Source organism: Trachemys scripta, chromosome 1, assembly GCF_013100865.1.
Source record: "Trachemys scripta elegans isolate TJP31775 chromosome 1, CAS_Tse_1.0, whole genome shotgun sequence".
Classification (NCBI taxonomy): domain Eukaryota; kingdom Metazoa; phylum Chordata; order Testudines; family Emydidae; genus Trachemys; species Trachemys scripta.
The window spans coordinates 70,906,190-70,920,928 of record NC_048298.1 but is presented as its reverse complement, the minus strand read 5'-3'; the positions used below and the strand labels follow the sequence as shown (position 1 = coordinate 70,920,928).

At 41.0% G+C, this 14,739-nt stretch overlaps 1 protein-coding gene across 1 annotated transcript in view; it reads right to left on the bottom strand.

Annotated features, from left to right (window-relative positions):
- PTPRQ (protein tyrosine phosphatase receptor type Q) overlaps window positions 1-14,739 on the bottom strand; it is a 205,334-nt gene that overhangs the window by 156,373 nt on the left and 34,222 nt on the right. Inside the window, exons 13-19 of the mRNA XM_034764828.1 lie at window positions 13,359-13,489; window positions 13,029-13,158; window positions 10,846-10,996; window positions 10,064-10,170; window positions 9,382-9,479; window positions 1,996-2,161; window positions 4-264 (exon numbers count right to left, since the gene is read on the bottom strand). Of these exons, the coding sequence (XP_034620719.1) occupies window positions 4-264; window positions 1,996-2,161; window positions 9,382-9,479; window positions 10,064-10,170; window positions 10,846-10,996; window positions 13,029-13,158; window positions 13,359-13,489 (1,044 nt within the window). The remainder of the gene's footprint in view (window positions 1-3; window positions 265-1,995; window positions 2,162-9,381; window positions 9,480-10,063; window positions 10,171-10,845; window positions 10,997-13,028; window positions 13,159-13,358; window positions 13,490-14,739) is intronic.

Genomic DNA, 14,739 nt, shown 5'->3' with positions numbered 1-14,739 from the left:
AACCTGTAACAATTTCAATGAACGCGATAGCTCCTTCAACATAACCTCTGACTCTCTGCACTGTGAAATTATAAATGCCGCCAGCAGTCAGTCCTGTAACTGTGTACTCATTCAGCACTCCCAAAATACTATATTCTTTCCTGAATGTACTGTTTGATATAGATACTGTATAATGGGTGAAGTTGGTCCTGGTTGGATTCCACATGAGTGTGGCAGAGCCAGTATTTGCCTTTTTTAACATTAGACCACATATCCCAGCTGGTTCTACATTTTTAAAGAAAAAAGATAAATAAGATAGACAGATATATTACACTGACAAAGAAAATAAATTATAAATAATTAATTTAAATAGACTTTATCATATTCAACTAAAAGTTACACCAATCTGCAAAAATAAGGAGTTTTAATGTGAATGTTTTGAGGTTTCCTAATATTATGAAATATAAAGCTTTTCAGGAGATTTTCTGGTCACGGATGCAGAATAGCCAGTACAGTTCTGCTACCTGGAGAAAGAAGGCAGGATTTGGGAAGCAAGTACAGTGGCTATGCACCCTATGTACATAATACATCTAGTCAGAGTTGCAGAGACATGAGAATTGAGCCCTTCATAAATAACATTAATGATTCTATTCACAGAAATGTAAAGTTTACAAAAATATCATGGACAATACTATTTTATAAGTGAGGAATTAAGTCACTAAATATTTCATATATTCACTTAAAAGTCAACACATCTAACTATCCAGGGTCAATGATAAAAGTTACTAAAAAAAAGACTTTTTGTACTTATAATAGTGTTTCTAAAATGACATTATTTTTAATTAATAATTAATAACTAATAATTAATAGTGTTTTCTTTAACATATGTGCCTTGTTACAATTTGAAGGAAAATGCTTCTCAGGTTTCCCTAACTGTGCACATTACAGAAATGTTAATTAAGCTTGCATGCAGTCTCCTGAAATCTTGTTAATTAATGCAACATTTTTCTGTTAAAATTGGCAGGGCTTACTATTAAGAGCAAGAAAAACCCTATTCACAGTTACATCTTTCCCAGCTACATATTGGATTGATCCTCAATACTCATGAGAATATTTGGCCAAAGATGGACTTTTCAAATAGGGGAAGATGCTTACTCCCTCTGCCTGGGATGCATTTTGCATCAATAAGAATCTGCAGGGCTGGGGCTGGCTATCCTGTGAGTAACTGGCTGAGTAGGTTCGCTGTGCTTGCAGAGCAAGCTCACTAAATTTCTCAATGGTTAAGGAGTTTGGGACCAAATAAACCATAGGAAACCACAAACTAAGAGGAGGGAAGGGCTGAGAGATGTGTGTATGAGTTTGGTGGTTGATTTATTTTTTCCAGAATCTGACGTAAATCTATTTCTCCATGACTCCTCCCCAAACATCCCCTACTCTTTCCATGCTATTCTCTGGTAGCACTACTGCCAATGCAATGGAACTTCTTCAACTTGGTGTTTACTTTTTGTACCTGCTGAGTATTTGGAGCACAATTTGTCTACTCTGTCATGCTTTCTAGCACAGTCAAGCACAAGAGTTTCTTCTCCTGAGTAGGCTCCAGCCTCTGTACCAGAGCAATCCTCCAGTTTAGTATCTCTATTTTGCAGGAATTTTAAGAAATGCTGAAACACTTGAAAGTAAAGTGTAAGATCATATTAAAAGCATTAGGATCTGTTCTTGGAACATTCAATGGAGATGGTACATCTAGAGCTGGAAGTTTGTTGCTTCATGTAGTAGCTACATCTCTTCCTTTAATGCTGTATCTGTAATTGAACCCACAGCTCTTGAGTTTTAACCCAGCGACTAGACATAAGACCTTCCTCTGGATTACCACTGCAACTAGGAGCTGAATGTAGCCCATAGCCTTCACTTTACCGCACTATTCTTTTGTAACCACATATATTCATTACAACTAGCCTGTTTATTTTGCCACTTTAAAAGAAACCAACTTAGAAAAACTATAAGGTGTTTTCTCACTTGTGGTGACTTTTTTCTCCACAGCCATGCTGGAATCCAAGCCTTTAATTGTCTTTAATTGAAACAAGTAGTCCATTCCAGGGGTCAGATTTTTCACTACAGCTCTGCTGCCATACACATTTGTTGTACGTAGTGTTTCACTGTTTGTTATCAAACAATAGGAAAGCTACAGAAGAAAAATACATTTTAATATCAAATTATTTCACCTCACTGTAGTAATGTTCAGAGATGCAAGCTAATTGCTCATAGTAAAAATGTATTATAATAGCCAGATATTGCAAAGACAGAAAATCTTTTTCAGAGATTAATACTAGAGTTCACAAGTTTTGTAACACTTTCCACAAAAATCTGTAATAAATTAGGGTAATTAAAAGAGGCAGCCTGGACTAGTGGACCCAGCACAAACTGGGAGTCAGGAGCCCTGGATTCTAGTCCCAGCTCAGCCACTGACCTACTCTGCTTCACTGGGCAGTTACCTCACTTCTCTGTGCTTTTAGTTCCCCTCTCACTCTTGTCACTTTAGTTCGTAAGTGCTTCAGGGCCGGACTGTCTATCAGTGTGTGTTTATACAGTGCCTAGCACAATGGGTACGTCTACACGGCACACAAAGTCCTAGCTCTGACTCAGGTTTGAGCCCAAGCCCCTTTTCTACCCACCCACGAATCAGTCTGACTTGAGTCAGCAAGGACTCAGGATCCAGGTCCTAGGACCCTGCTAGAGGGGAAGGTCAGAGCTCAAATTCCACCGTGACTCAGGTCCAAGCCCTGTCATCTTGCAATGTGGACACAGGTCAAGCTGCAGACCTGAATCAGAAGGTCTGCATAGTGCAGTATGGAGGCGTTAGCACAGCTGTGAGACCCAAGACCAGCAATTGTAAACCTAGGTTTACAATGTAGTAAGGACACTCAAGCCTGGGTTTAGAAACACTGAGTCCACAAGCCCAGGGCTTAGTGTGTAGCGTAGATATCCCCTATGAGGCCCTAATCTCAGCTGAGACCTCTAAGGGTATGTCTACACTGCAATGTAAGCCCAGAGTTAGTGGGACTCGAGTCAGCTGACCCATGTTAGGAACTCCTGGACTTGAGCATCTATGTTGTATTTTAACCCTAGGTTAAGAATTTTCTGACCAGTGCTTGAACCTAGGGCTCTGGCATTCACATTGCAGTGCAGACCTGAGTCAAAGTAACCCTATACCTAGTGCCCCCTTCCACCTCTCCAAAATGTGGCTGTTCTAGACTTAGGAACATGGTGCACTGTGGGAAAACTTTACAGCCCACCCAGCACATTACCAGGAAGCAGCTCGCTTTGCAAAAGGCTTGATCAGTTTGCTCTCTGATGCAAACTCAAGAGGGTCTCTGACAGTGTGTTTGCAGATGGGTGATCCAAACACAGTGGGTTAATGCTGATCTGAGTTACTGCCATTTGCTAAGAGGTTGGGGGAGGCTTCTGTTTTCAATAGAGTGGATTGCAGATTGTTGGGATAGAGAAGACAAAAGAAGTTGTCCCATGGAATTTTGGGTTACAGTAGAACCTCAGAGTTACAAATACATCACTCAAACACACACCTCATTTGGAACTGGAAGTACGCAATCAGGCAGCAGAGAGCCAAAAAAAGCAAATACTATACAGTATTGTGTTAAACATAAGCTACTTAAAAAAGGGAAAGTTTTAAAAAAGATTTGACAAGGTAAGGAAACTGTTTCTGTGCTTGTTTCTTTAAATTAAGATGGTTAAAAGCAGCATTTTTCTTCTGCATAGTAAAGTTTCAAAGCTATATTAAGTCAATGTTCAGTTGTAAACTTTTGAAAGAACAACCATAACATTTCGTTCAGAGTTGCAAACATTTCAGAGTCAGGAACAGCCTCCATTCCCGAGGTGTTTGTAACTCTGAAGTTCTACTGTACTTCCAGATGACTCCTAGGACCTGAGTCACGTGGGGCTGTGGCTACATTGCAAAGCAATAGGGCTTGGACCCTAGGTCTCGTACTGCTCAAATTTGGAACCTCCAGCCCAGCAGGATCCTGGGACCCTTGGTCTGAACACTGGGTGTGACGAAGTGGGTTTTTTCTTGTTTTCTGTGGGGTTTCAATGGTTTGCATGCGGAGGGGGTGGGACTCAGTTTCCCTGGGTGTTACTGGTTTAACGAGGTGAGGGGAGAGGGAGTTTGTCATTGCAGAGGACCGGAGAGGGAACTTGGGACCCCAGCCAAAGGCCTGGAGGATGGATACCCCAGCGACCGGTGACCTGGCGACGCGGAGACCCAGCTCAGGAGTTGCAGCCAGTTCTGGCCCGTGGGAGGACAATGGGCTGCAGAGAGAGGACCCAGTGACCTAACCAGCCGGTTCCAGCCAGAGGACAGAAGCAAGGAGAGGAGGCCCCAGTTTACGACCCTGTTTACCTGGAGAAAAGATAATGGACAGAGGCGGGATTTGGGGCCGGGGATAGCAGATGCCCAGCGGGGAGCAGGGGGGCTCTGGGCTGGAGAGGGGGAGCAGGCAGAGCCCACCTGGATGCAGGGAGACGGGGGTGTGCTGGGCTGAGGGAGGCCAGGCCTGAGGCCCTGAGAGTTTCCTGTGCTGTGTTCAACTCTCAATAAACCCTCCTGTTTTATGCTGGCTAAGAGTCACTCCGGTCTAGAGAACAGGGTTGCATCAACCCCTTTGGGGGTGGAGGCACAGGGGGTCCAGAGCGAGTGGACTCCCTGAGGGGGCCCATGGCGAGAAACAGGTGTGCTAAGGCTCAGAGAGGTGCAGCTCCAGGAGGTGGAGGGGCCTGACCCCGAGAGGAAGTGGACCTCTGAGAAGGGCTGTCTCACTGAAAGGGGCACCCCCCACGGACCACCAAGAGTGGGCACGATCTGTGAGTCCGTGACAACGGGTTAGTGTAGCTGCAAGGGGGTTAGCTTTGAGCCTGGGCTCAAGCACGGGCTTACACTGCAGTGTAGACATATCCTAAGAGTAATCTTAATACAAATAATAACAATAGTAAAAGACTTTAAAGTACATCCTCTGCCCCATTTTAATCTGCATTTGAAGCAGCAAAAATACTTGTGAGGGGAAACTGAAGTCAACAGAAAACAAGTCTATGTTCTTTTCATCATTATAAAACTAAGGCTTCACTCCAGTTAACCTCCCTCCATCACTCTATATTTAAAGAAGGAAATAACTAAGATCCAGACCCCTAACCATTCCAAATGGGGCCAACACAGAGTTTTATCAGGAAGCGGGGGGTGGGAGGGAGGTGATTTGTCCAGATCACCGCCACCTGCAGAAGCAGCAGAGAGGAATTGGCCCTCATACACCACAGATCCACAGACCTCTGCACAAATTTAGGAAGATTTGCTGGAACCCAGGGCTATTTGCATTGAGGTCCTATGCGTCTGCACCATCTCCAGAGCCACCTGCCCCCTCCAGTAGTAGAGCAGCTTCACAAACACTAAATTCACTATTTAACAAAAGAGAGAAAATGAAAACCCTGTTTTATAGCAGTATTTCCAAAGGGTGGGGTATCCCCCCCATGCAAGGACTGGCTCATGGGGTGGGGCGGTGTTGGGAGCTGTACAAATTAAGAGAGGCAGGCCTTTAATAACACATGGTGGGTTTCAGGGGGCCATGAATTAGTTCATTTTACTGAAGTGGCACTCAGCATTCATAAGTTTGGGGAGCACTGCCTTATATGCTGGAGTGGCAAATTCAGTTATCTTCAAAGAGTTTATTAAACAGCTGTGGAAGGAATTTGAAATGTCTTAACCTTTCTACTTCTCTTTCCATTTTATTTTCATGTTTCTTACTAATGTATTGGTATTTATACTACAGCAGTGCACACAAGCCCCTGTCATGTATAGGCACCAAATAAGATGAGGTCCCTGCCCCTGGTTATCTGTAACATTACAGAAATAATTACTTTCCCTTTTAACAAACAGTTTAATTTAAATTTATGAAACTACAGTATATTATTTTATCATAGGGGTTTTTAAATAGCTTGAAAGAGTAATGGCTAAACAGTTCACTCAACACCTTGGCAGAGCGATGTAGTTGACTCAGTGGCTGGCATGACTTTAGGAGATTCATTTCCCAGGCAGATGGAGCTCAGTAATGGCTGACAGGTGAGGTACTTGTGCTCTAAAGGAAAATAACAGTACACTTTAATAGCAAACCCGGCTAGCTGAGTCACAGAGCAGTACTGACCCCAGTTGAAGGAGACCACCTACCAGCCATTTGGATTAGAGTGAAGATGTAAAGAATAAGAACTACCTAATGGGTAAAAGAGCAGGCCAAGAATTAATGGATAGGATCAGGCATATAGATTTACTTTGGGCTGGGGCCAAGTACTTCAGAGCTCTTGGTGCACCTGGACCAAAAGAAAAAAATCATATAATATTCTTTAAAACTGGGATTTTCAAAGGAGCCTAAGGGAATGACACCCAACTCCATTTACTGGTATGCTTCAGCAGCTCTATCCTACTCCAAAGCCGTATAACTGCTTTCTACCACCACAGAGGGATAGTACCATTGCACTGGATCATACCAACAAACAGGATTTGGCCACATAACTCCCACAGGCTTCTTTGAAAATCCCAGTGTAAATTCCTAGGCAGTTTCAAGGTCTGTGAGACCAGTCTTGCCCTAGTTCCTTCCATGGGCATTGAAAGCCCTGCATACAATGAAACTCTGCAGCACAGGAGAGCAAGAGTTAAGAAGCACATGAAGGAAGTCTGAAAACACATGTGCCACAGAGCTGTGCTCTATAAGAGCCTCTTAGGCTTTAGCATGCATGGTTTTTGAGGGGCAAGAGTTGGGCCAGGGAAAAGGAAAGGAAAGGTAGAGCCACAACTGCACAGATCCACCAGCTGCTTTTTCAGGACAGGTGGGCTCGGGGGTGACGAGAAGTATCACAGGAGCAAGAGAGATCTGAAAGCACAGTAGTACAGCCAGGAAGTGGCTGGGAGTGCGGATTCCATCCCCTCAGACCCTTGTGTATCTCCCCAGCACAGTGCCTGTTTCTTTGGGCTTAACTCCAAGGACAATGTTGTTTATTCATGTGAATTACAAAGAGGGGCAAAATACTAAAAGCAAAGTAATGCATTAAAATATCTACATATATATATGAAACAAGAAAGCACATTTTAAGTATTATCTTCACTCTACAAACTACTATACATGTCACGGAAAGATGGTGAGCTGGGATGATTAATTTTAAATGATTAGTAAAATGATCCCAATTATGCAGGTACACTTTGCTAAGTAACCAGTCTACTGAAGTCTTTCTCATTAAAGTTTTACACAATCTCATTTATTCAGGAAAAACACTGTCTAACATGGCTGCCTCCTCTATGATTAGTCAAACAATAATACTGTGTCACAGAGATTAATATTAGTGATTACAATTTTTTTTCCATATGATTTGGCAAATACACCCTTGCCAAACACATACAAACAATTTCAAAAGCACATCTCAGCTGGCATAGAAAATCAAAGAGAACTTATTTTAAAAATGAGTAAAATACTATGGGATGCATGAATGAATTGTGCTGTGGCTGGGATCACTGGCCACTCTCAGTAAATCAGATTGATGGTGAACACTGTATTCTTACTCTAGTGGAGGTACCAATCCAAGAAACTGCTATATTAAGAAAACTCAGATTATAGGACGTCAATGTCACATGTCAAATCTGAAACCTTAGTGCAAATATAGAGAAAAATACAATTTCTAATATCAAAGGGCACAAACTTCTCCTTTTAATTATCTAAGAGAGCTTTGTATCAAAGGGGTAGCAGTGTTAGTCTGGATCTGTAAAAGCAGCAAAGAGTCCTGTGGCACCTTATAGACTAACAGACGTATTGGAGCATGAGCTTTCGTGGGTGAATACCCACTTCTGCGGATGCACAAGAGCTTTGTATCCAACTTCTCAGATAGAGATAATCCCCATATTATATTATAGGCAGAGTATTTAGTGATGCCTGTATGTAAAGTTGCCTAATATTTTTCATTATAACCCCCTGTTTAAAGTTGCTTATAAATGTGCCAGTTTTTAATTGTTTGGGTTGAAATTCTCCATGCTTGGTTTCTGCCTCAGATTACAGGAGTTTTGCCAATGTTGATTCCCTCCCCCGCCACCCTCACACAAAACTGTTTCACTGAAGAGGTGCTTTGGGGGTTTGGAGCAGGGACATGACATTTGGCAGAGATGGTCATTAGTAGAGCCTGGTAGAAGCTTGCTGCTACAATCTCAGAACATTCCATATACACTAAATATGTTCCCTAGCCCCACTGATCTTCCATTTGCATTTGGCATGCTCACAGATCCTTACAGCTCCCTATATAACAACTACACTGAGTATGCTTCTAACCTCACAAAACTCCCTACGTGTCATTTGCATTACACATTCTCCTAGCCCCAAATAGCTTATTATACGTCGACTGCACTGAGCATGCTTCCAGGCCCCATTGCGCTTCCATCTGCATTGAACATGCTCCCAAGTCCGATAGACCTTGAGCTCCATATAGGACACAGCAGCAGCATCAACAACAAGAAGAGGGATCCTGACCCCTCCTTGGCCAGGAAGGAATCATGAATTCTACTCTTCTGTCTTCCATAGCCTGATATTAATATCTCTGTGCACTTCATAACCCTTATCATATTGAGAAGAGCTTCATGACCCTAGTTAGGAGGCAGGCAAGTATCATTCTTCCCATTTTACAGATGGGGTAAAACAGATGTTAGTCAAGGACTCTTCTGACAGAGCCCGGAACAGAAACCTGTATCTGATATGGCAAGTCTCATCCACTTGGCCACACTTCTTTTCTCTTAGTCTCTAAGGTGCCTCATCATTTCTGTCAATTAGTGTTTAGCTTAAGAGGTAGGGGTCTGTGCTGTGGATCCACACTTCTTTTCAGAATGAATGTGCCAAATATATATGTTTGGCTATGCTTTCATGATCAACAGCAAATAAGCAGAAGGTTATAAGAAGAGAAAGGATAGTCTCTTGGGGTTAAGGCACTGCATTGGGCCCCAGGAGGACTGGATTTTATTCCAGGCTCACCTAGAGATTTCTTATGTGATGTTGGGTAGGACCCTATCATAATACACGTGCACAGAGGGCCCAAATTAACATTGCATGGGTAAACTTACCGGTAATTCTGGCATTCCCTTACTTTTGAGTGCTTGAGTGCAATCTTAACATACTTTTAACATCATTTTATGTATGTAATATGTACCTAATATAAAGATAGCTGATTTTCCTCAAATGACAGTAATCCTTTCACAAATTAATGTGAACTAGAAAGACAAAATTCCCTTTAGGTTTTGCAGTATATGGTATATTTCACTGAGAACTGAAAAGGATTTAAAAGGCAGCATTAGTTTTTACACATTATTTATCTCACCTGAAACATTTCAAAGCCTCCTCTTGGCAGTTTCCAAGACAAATATACGGTGTTCTCTTCTTGTCCAAAAACCTGTAAATCTGAGGGTGGATCAGGATCTGAGGTAAAGATAGACAGAGATACATAATATAATATCAGAATATTCTAGACAAGTTTAAAGGAGAATGAATTTTATAGACATTTTTAAATACATATTTTACATTTCATACTAAATATGAAAATAAAGTTTACATTTCATAGCTCAGAAGAATGAAGGATAGACTGAATTCATTCCTACATGTTAATAATAGATCATGTTGTTGCTTGAGGTACAGTGTGATAAAATAACTAGTAAATTATAAAAACAAAATTGGTTTAGGGAGATGAAAGTAATGCAAAATTCTGTAGAAAAAGCAATTTTATTTACATTATTTTATTCTAATTATTCACACCATTTATCTAACTACATGTAGCTTCCCTTAATAACATAGAAGAAAATTATTTGTTTCTCAATATTTTCATTTATTTCATGTTTACAGCTCTTTAGCTTGAAAAGGTAAGAATGTTATACATGTGTATGAATTTAATCATAACATTAAGATTCCTGGATTAAATAAAAATATATTTCAACCAAGACTCTAAAAAAAAGAACAGCCCTTACTATCTCCAGCCCTGACAATTAAATAAATAAGCATGAACTTACAAGTACTAATCTTGAGGGTGGTAGGATGGCTTTTCTTTAATCCATTGGTAGTCACAATACTAATTAAGAAGTCAGTCCCCGGGGAAAGACTTTCAAATCTGAACATTCTACATATTTAAGAAAAACATGGTTATATTTTTAAGAATTTGGAAAACAAATATATATTATTACTGTACATCATTCACAGATTAATTATTATTACATGGACCTAATGCAAAAGTTATATGCATATGCTGCCAGCCATTGAGATTGCTTTTATATGATGCAAGTTAAATTCCTTACAGGAATCATGTTCAGATCCTGCAGTCACTCTATATGCAACATTCAGGTAGCATTAATTCATTTCAGACAGAGATGGATCTGAGATGATAAATTTTGACCCAGATCGTGACATGACCATAGGCTGGTGGGTGGGTATTCAGACCCAGGGTTTTAATTTGGGCTTATCTAGGTATAAAGCCCATTAGATTTGTTTATTTCTAAAAAAAAAAAAAAAAAAAGTGATTCATAAAAGAGGAAGAGGAAGATGTTTGTTAATCAAGATTAAGATTTTTTTTTCTGTACGTAAGTGCACATTAACATTAGTGTGCAGGGTTGGACTAGATGACCTCTTGAGGTCCCTTCCAGCCCTACATTTCTATGATTCTATGATTTTTAAACTTACCTGTCAAACAATGAATATTACATATAAATAATAATTCAGCAGAGTCTCTTTAAATATGCAATGTGACATCTGGTTATATATATTTATTTGATTGGGCAGTAAAATATCATCCTCGTACCTTACACTGGAAGATAATATTTCCTCTTTGCGGAAGCTTTTGCTGATAATTGAAATAATGTATCCATCAAATATATTTTGTGCTGATGGCCAGGTAACAGTTATTGATTCTGAGTCTTTACTGTGATTCATATATTTAACCAGGCTTGGTACTGTGTCAATAAAGAAAGCAATGTTTAAATAGCCTATTCTATCATAGGGCTAACAGCACCAATTACCCCCAGCCAAAAAACCCACCACACCTAGAAAAGTTTGTATAGTCCCTAAAATATACTTATCACAAGGATACACAGAGTAATACATACAGGGCTTGATTCTCCACTGTACCATACCTCTGAGTAAAAATAATAGGGAACTGGTCACAACTCCCTGATTTACAGCCACGTGGCCCCCATACAAATTAAAACTGCAGGAGGGGCAGCTTTAATTTACATCACTGACACAAGGTCCCTCAAGGACTTCACACTAGTGGGGAATTGGCATGCTCCCTCTCTGTCTCCACTCTCGGAGTAGCAGGAAGGATAGAAAAAGAGACAGACAGGCCAGGAACAGAAGTGGAAGGGGTCAGGAGGTGGGGTTGTGAATAGGAACAGAGGGGGAAGTGTGGTGGATAAGAGGAAAGGAGTACAGGACAGGAGCCAGCTTGGGTTGAACAAGAGCAGAGGGGCAGAGAGCACACAGTAGGGTCAATAACCACTACAGCACACTCCCTTCTAGAACCTTGAATTGAACCCAGGTAAGTCTCGATAGTCCTTAATTCAGCCCTATGTGTTATGAGACAGTCTTTAGTTATCTTACCGCAAAAATACACCTTTTTTGTAGCCTTACAGCCACAGCTGAGTCACCCCTACTAGCCAACCAATCTCTGGAGGAAGAAGCAGCAGTACGGTGATGAGCTCTAAACCGCAAAATCATTAACTGGGGATGGTACTAGATAGTGGCAGTATAATCACTTGATGGTGATATTTGAACACAATACAATTGGCAGTGTCTTCAGAGAAGCAGCCTAAGTAAGTTATGAGTGCAAATGGGTGACTGAGTAAGGGGAGTAGGGTCACCAGATGTCCCGATTTTATAGGGACAGGCATGATTTTGGGGTCTTTTTCTTATATAGGCTCCTATTACCTCCCATCCCTTGTCCCAATTTTTCACACTTGCTGTCTGATCACCCTAAAGGGGAGACAGAACTTCTGAAACTGAAAGAGTCCTGTGGATTGAAAATAATTCCAGAAGGAAAGAAAGTTGCAAACAAACCTGGGTTTAAGTGATAAAGGGCCTTAACTGAGAGCAGGAGGTAGCTTTAAGGAAACAGAATTTAGTTGTGTGACAGAAAGAAAAAAATCGTGGCAGCAGAGAGATAGACAGCAGAAAGTGTGATTAAAATCAAAGGGCCATGACATAAGATTTATTAAGCTGAGATGGGAAATATATATGCTTCTGCGAACTAGAGTGCCTGACTGAAAGGCAGACCAACCTACTCTGGTGGAAACAAACCAGATATGGATAGCACCTAAGAATACTGACCTAATTGGAAAAGAAAGAAAAACAGAAAACACAACTGATGTGAAGTCCAATGAGACTTCAATATTGCAGAAAAACATTACATAGATATTTCATAAGCCAAAGCTGAAGATGGAGAATATATATATATATATATATATACACACACACACACACACACACACACACACACACACACAAATTCATTCCTGGTGTAAATGGATGCAACTCCAAAGGGATGCCAATGGGAATTGCACCCATGTACAGGAATCAGTTGGGTCCACAATACACAAAGTTGCCCAAATTCAACAACTGAGCAAGCAGGATCAGACATTAAAGTGAGAAATTCTAAGGCAAATTATTTTGCTTGCTTTCTCTAATGACTAGCAACACTTGCCAAGCACTGTGCAATATCAGTCACAAGAGTGGACATCTGGCAACATAACTCTTAAGATAACATTAGCAGGACCATGGCACAGTTTAACCATACCCAGATATGCTTTTCAGAGCAGGGAAACAGCCAAAGAAAAGAGCCAAGAAGATAACAATGAAGGAGAACTTGGAAGAAATTATGAAGATGGTTGAACTAACTACCTAAGACAAAAATTTTCAAGCAACTGCAGGAGAATACAAGTAATACTGGTAGAGGCAAATGTATACCAGATTATAACAGTAAGGTCTCACCTGTCTCTATTTCTTTTATTACAAGAAGGCTGTCTTTGAAACCTTCTTTTTCTGTTCGAATTGTAAAGTTGTACAGCATTCCAGGAATAAGATTGGAAAACAACGCCATTTCTTGCATGACTTTTTGGACCTACAAATCAAACGTTATAGCTTACGTATTTCTATGGAACTGCTTCAAGTTTTTTTAAGTAATAGTAAACTGTTTATTTGAAGCATCTCTGTGTTTTGAATGGGTTAATATCTGTTAGCATCAGATACAATTTATTTGACTAGAAGCGGTGCAACAGTAACTTTCTTGACTATACACAATTAATGTTCTTTAAAACATACCATGATAGTGCCTGCACAATTTGTACATGTGACTTCATACTGCTGAAAATTTCCATCAGCACGATCCCAAACAATTTGTATTGAAGTATCTGTAACTTTACCTTCATGTACATTTAGTGGAGCTGCCAGACCTAAAAAAACCAAACCACATAAAAACATCTAAATGCAATGGGCCCTATCCATCAGTTCTGCACACATAAATGCCATTGAAGTCAATGGGAGACATGCAAGTGAAGGATAGCAGGATGAGACTTTATATTGTGAGTATTTTCAGATCCCCATAGAGGCCAGTGAAAGTCTGGAACAGAAACAGATGGCAGGATAGGATCCAAGATCACATAAGGCCTCAACTGGCGTATTGTGTCCAGTTCTGGGCACCACATTTCCGGAAAAATATGGCCAAACTGAACAAAGTCCAGAGAAGAACAACAAAAATGATTAAAGGTCTAGAAAACATGACTTATGAGGGAAGATTGAAAAAACTGGGTTTGTTTAGTCTGGAGAAGAGAAGACTAAGGGGGGACATGATAGCAGTTTTCACGGACATATAAGATTGTTACATGGAGGAGGGAGAAAAATTGTTCTCTTTAACATTTGAGGATAGGACAAGAAGCAATGGGTTTAAATAGCAACAAGGGAGGTTTAGGTTGGACATTAGGAAAAACTTCCTAACTGTCAGGGTAGTTAAGCACTGGAATAGTTGTGGAATCTCCGTCACTGGAGATTTTTAAGAGCAGGTTAGACAAACACCTGTCAGGGATAGTCTAAATAATACTTAGTCCTGTCTTGAGTGCAGGGGCCTGGACTAGAAGACCTCTTGAGGTCCCTTCCAGTCCTACACTTCTATGATTCTATAACAAACACACACATACACAAAAGCAAAAATTTGAAAAAAGAAAAGTAGGGAAAGAATGAGAGCTAATATTCATCAAAATTCAAAGAAAATCAGTTGCTACTGATGAATTTGCCTATCTGAAAACCATATTGGGTCTGATTATGCTTTTCCCTCTTGTGGCAGAGCTGGCATTTCTGGGCAGGCTAGTAAAAACTTTTTTGCCATCCACTCCCCCAAAATGTAACTAATCCCTCTCCACTAGTATCACACCAGCATGCCCAAGGCTAACCTAAGTATTGTGGAATGGGTTAGCAAGATGATACTACGGGCTACATCAGGGGTCGGCAACATTCGGCATGCGGCTCGCCAGGGTAAGCACCCTAGCGGGCCGGGCCAGTTTATTTACCTGCTGACGCGGCAGGTTTGGCCGATCGCGGCCCCCACTGGCCGCAATTCACCGTCCTGGGCCAATGGGAGCAGCAGGAAGCCGCGGCCAGCACATCCCTCGCCTGCGCCGCTTCCTGCCGCCCCCATTGGCCGGGGACA